The 2,462-nt window shown below is 39.5% G+C and overlaps 1 protein-coding gene across 1 annotated transcript in view; it reads left to right on the top strand.

Annotated features, from left to right (window-relative positions):
• rsf1a (remodeling and spacing factor 1a) overlaps positions 1–2,462 on the top strand; it is a 38,022-nt gene that overhangs the window by 29,687 nt on the left and 5,873 nt on the right. The window contains 1 exon segment of the mRNA XM_032509705.1: positions 1,858–2,055. Within this exon segment, the coding sequence (XP_032365596.1) occupies positions 1,858–2,055 (198 nt within the window).

Below are 2,462 nucleotides of genomic sequence, written 5' to 3'. Positions count from 1 at the left end.
ATCAAATAAACAAAGAAAAGACCATAAATTATTATTTAAGTGTCAGAGTTGAGTCCAGTGTTAAAGTGATAAAGTGACTAGGTGTGAATTTAAGTCCAGGTATGTGTGTATGTATGTATGTATGTATGTATGTGTGTATGCATGTGTGTATGTATGTTGTACTGTCTAAAGGTTGTCCTGTCTGTCTGTCTGTCGGTCTGTCTGTCTGTCTGTTGTCTGTCTGTCTGTCTGTATGTGTACTGTGTGTGTGTGCTGTGTGTGTGTGTGGTGTGTGTGTGTGTGTGTGTGTGTGTGTGTGTGTGTGTGTGTGTGTGTGTGGTGTGTGTGTGTGTGTGTGTGTGTGTGTTGTGTGTGTGTGTGTGTGTGTGTGTGTGTGTGTGTGTGTGTTGTTGCGTGTGTGTGTGTGTATGTGTGTATGGCATGTGTGTGTGGTGTAGTTGTATGCATGGTGTGTATGTATGTGTACTGTAAGTAGTGTCTGTCTGTCTGTCTGTCTGTCTTTGTTGTTTGTATGTATGTATGTATGTGTATGTATGTGTGTGTGGGGTGTGTGTGTGTGTGTGTGTGGTGTGTGTGTGTGTGTGTGTAGTGTGTTGTGTGTTATGTAACTGTAGTATGTCTGTATGTATGTATGTGTATTAGTGTCTGTGTACGGTAGTGTACTGTGTTACTGTATGTCTGTATTATGTGTACTAGTATGTATGTGGTCTTGATGTTCTATTATGTATGTGTACTATATGTTTACTGTATGTGTATGTATGTGGTAATATATGTCTGTATGTATGTATGTATGTGTATATATGTTCTGTATTATGTCTGTTGTATGTGTCTTATGTCTGTATGTATGTGTATATATGTCTGTATGAATGTATGTATGTATACATATGTCTGTGTGTGTATGTATGTTTACTGTGTGTGTACTGTATGTATGTATGTATGATATGTACTGTATGTATTATGTATTGGTCTGTCTGTATGTGTATGTAGGTATGTACTTATGTATTGTATGTATGTATGTATGGTGTATGTATGTATTGTCTGTATTGTATTTGCTGTACTGTTGTACGTACTGTGTACTGTATGTATGTATGTTATGTGTACAATATGTTTGTCTGTATGTCTGTATGTGTTATGTTATGGTGTATCTGTATGTTCTGTATGTATGTGTTATATATTTCAGGTCTGTTGTATGTTCTGGAGTATGTTGCTGTAATTTACTATGTAGTAGTATGTGTCTTCATTGATGTAGTGTACTGTAGTATGTGTACATTATGTATGTGCCGTCTGTAGTACTGTACATTGTATGATGTTATGTATGTGTCTGATTATGTAGTGATATGTTGTATGTAGCTTGCTGTACTCATATGCTTATGTATGTCTGTGCGCTGCTTGTATTGTCGGTATGGCATGTATTACTGTGGACTGTAACTGTAGTGTGTTACCTGTCTCGTATGTGTGTATGTATGTAGTAGGTGTGTATGTATGTATGTCGTACATATGTATGTATGTATGTATGTATGTGTACTGTTATGTATGTGTGTAGTCTGGTATGTATGTTATTAAGTATGTATTGTATGTGTGTACGGATGTATGATGTGTGTTGTATTAGGGTACTATATGTATGTATGTATGTATTATGTGTACTGGATGGTATGTGTGTTATGTATGTATGTGTGTATGTATGTATGTATGTATGTATGTATTGTCCTCTCTGCCCTATTATATGAAGCAAAGAAAAAGGGGAAGTCATTCGGGAACCTGGAACCAGAGACGATAGATCCTGGGAGAAACCAATCGTTTATCAAAAAACAATCGTTATCTGAGAATCTCTTCCCTGTTGTCCCCCGTCTTCTCCAGGCTCGGATCAGTTCAGCAACACGACCGACAGCGAGACGGACAAAAAGAGGCGGGGTCTGAGGCGGGGCCAGCGGCAGCAGGTCAACTACCGCGAGACGTCGGAGTCGTCCGACAACTCCCGGACGTCCGCCAAGAAGGTGAAAGCTAAACCCCACGGCAGACCACGCAAGGAGCGTCTCTCCAGCGACTACAGCGATGGTGAGTCCTCTCAGATCACTGAGCATGTGTCCTAGTTGCAAACAACTCTTCACACACACACACTCACTTTAAGATACAGGCTGGGTTTCCATTCAAGTGTTACTTGTGTGAAGAATGAAGAATTGGATAAAACTCACAATACTGCAAGAAAACAAGTCCCACGATTGGCCAGAGTAACTGAATAAATACTGGAAATGGGACTTGTAACGGCTTGTTTTTAATTTTTTTTTTTTAAATTTGTTTATTAAACTACAAAAATTACAATTTACACTCTGCGTACACACTTTGTTAGTAATTACACACACAGGCCTGAAATACACACACACACATGCTCAGGACCTGTACATGCACTAATGGAGAGAAGTCAGAGTGGGGGGGGGGGGCTGCCAGCTGAACCAGCGCTCTAA

This window comes from Etheostoma spectabile, chromosome 3 (assembly GCF_008692095.1).
Source record: "Etheostoma spectabile isolate EspeVRDwgs_2016 chromosome 3, UIUC_Espe_1.0, whole genome shotgun sequence".
Taxonomy (NCBI): domain Eukaryota; kingdom Metazoa; phylum Chordata; class Actinopteri; order Perciformes; family Percidae; genus Etheostoma; species Etheostoma spectabile.
This window is presented reverse-complemented; position numbering and strand designations above follow the sequence as displayed.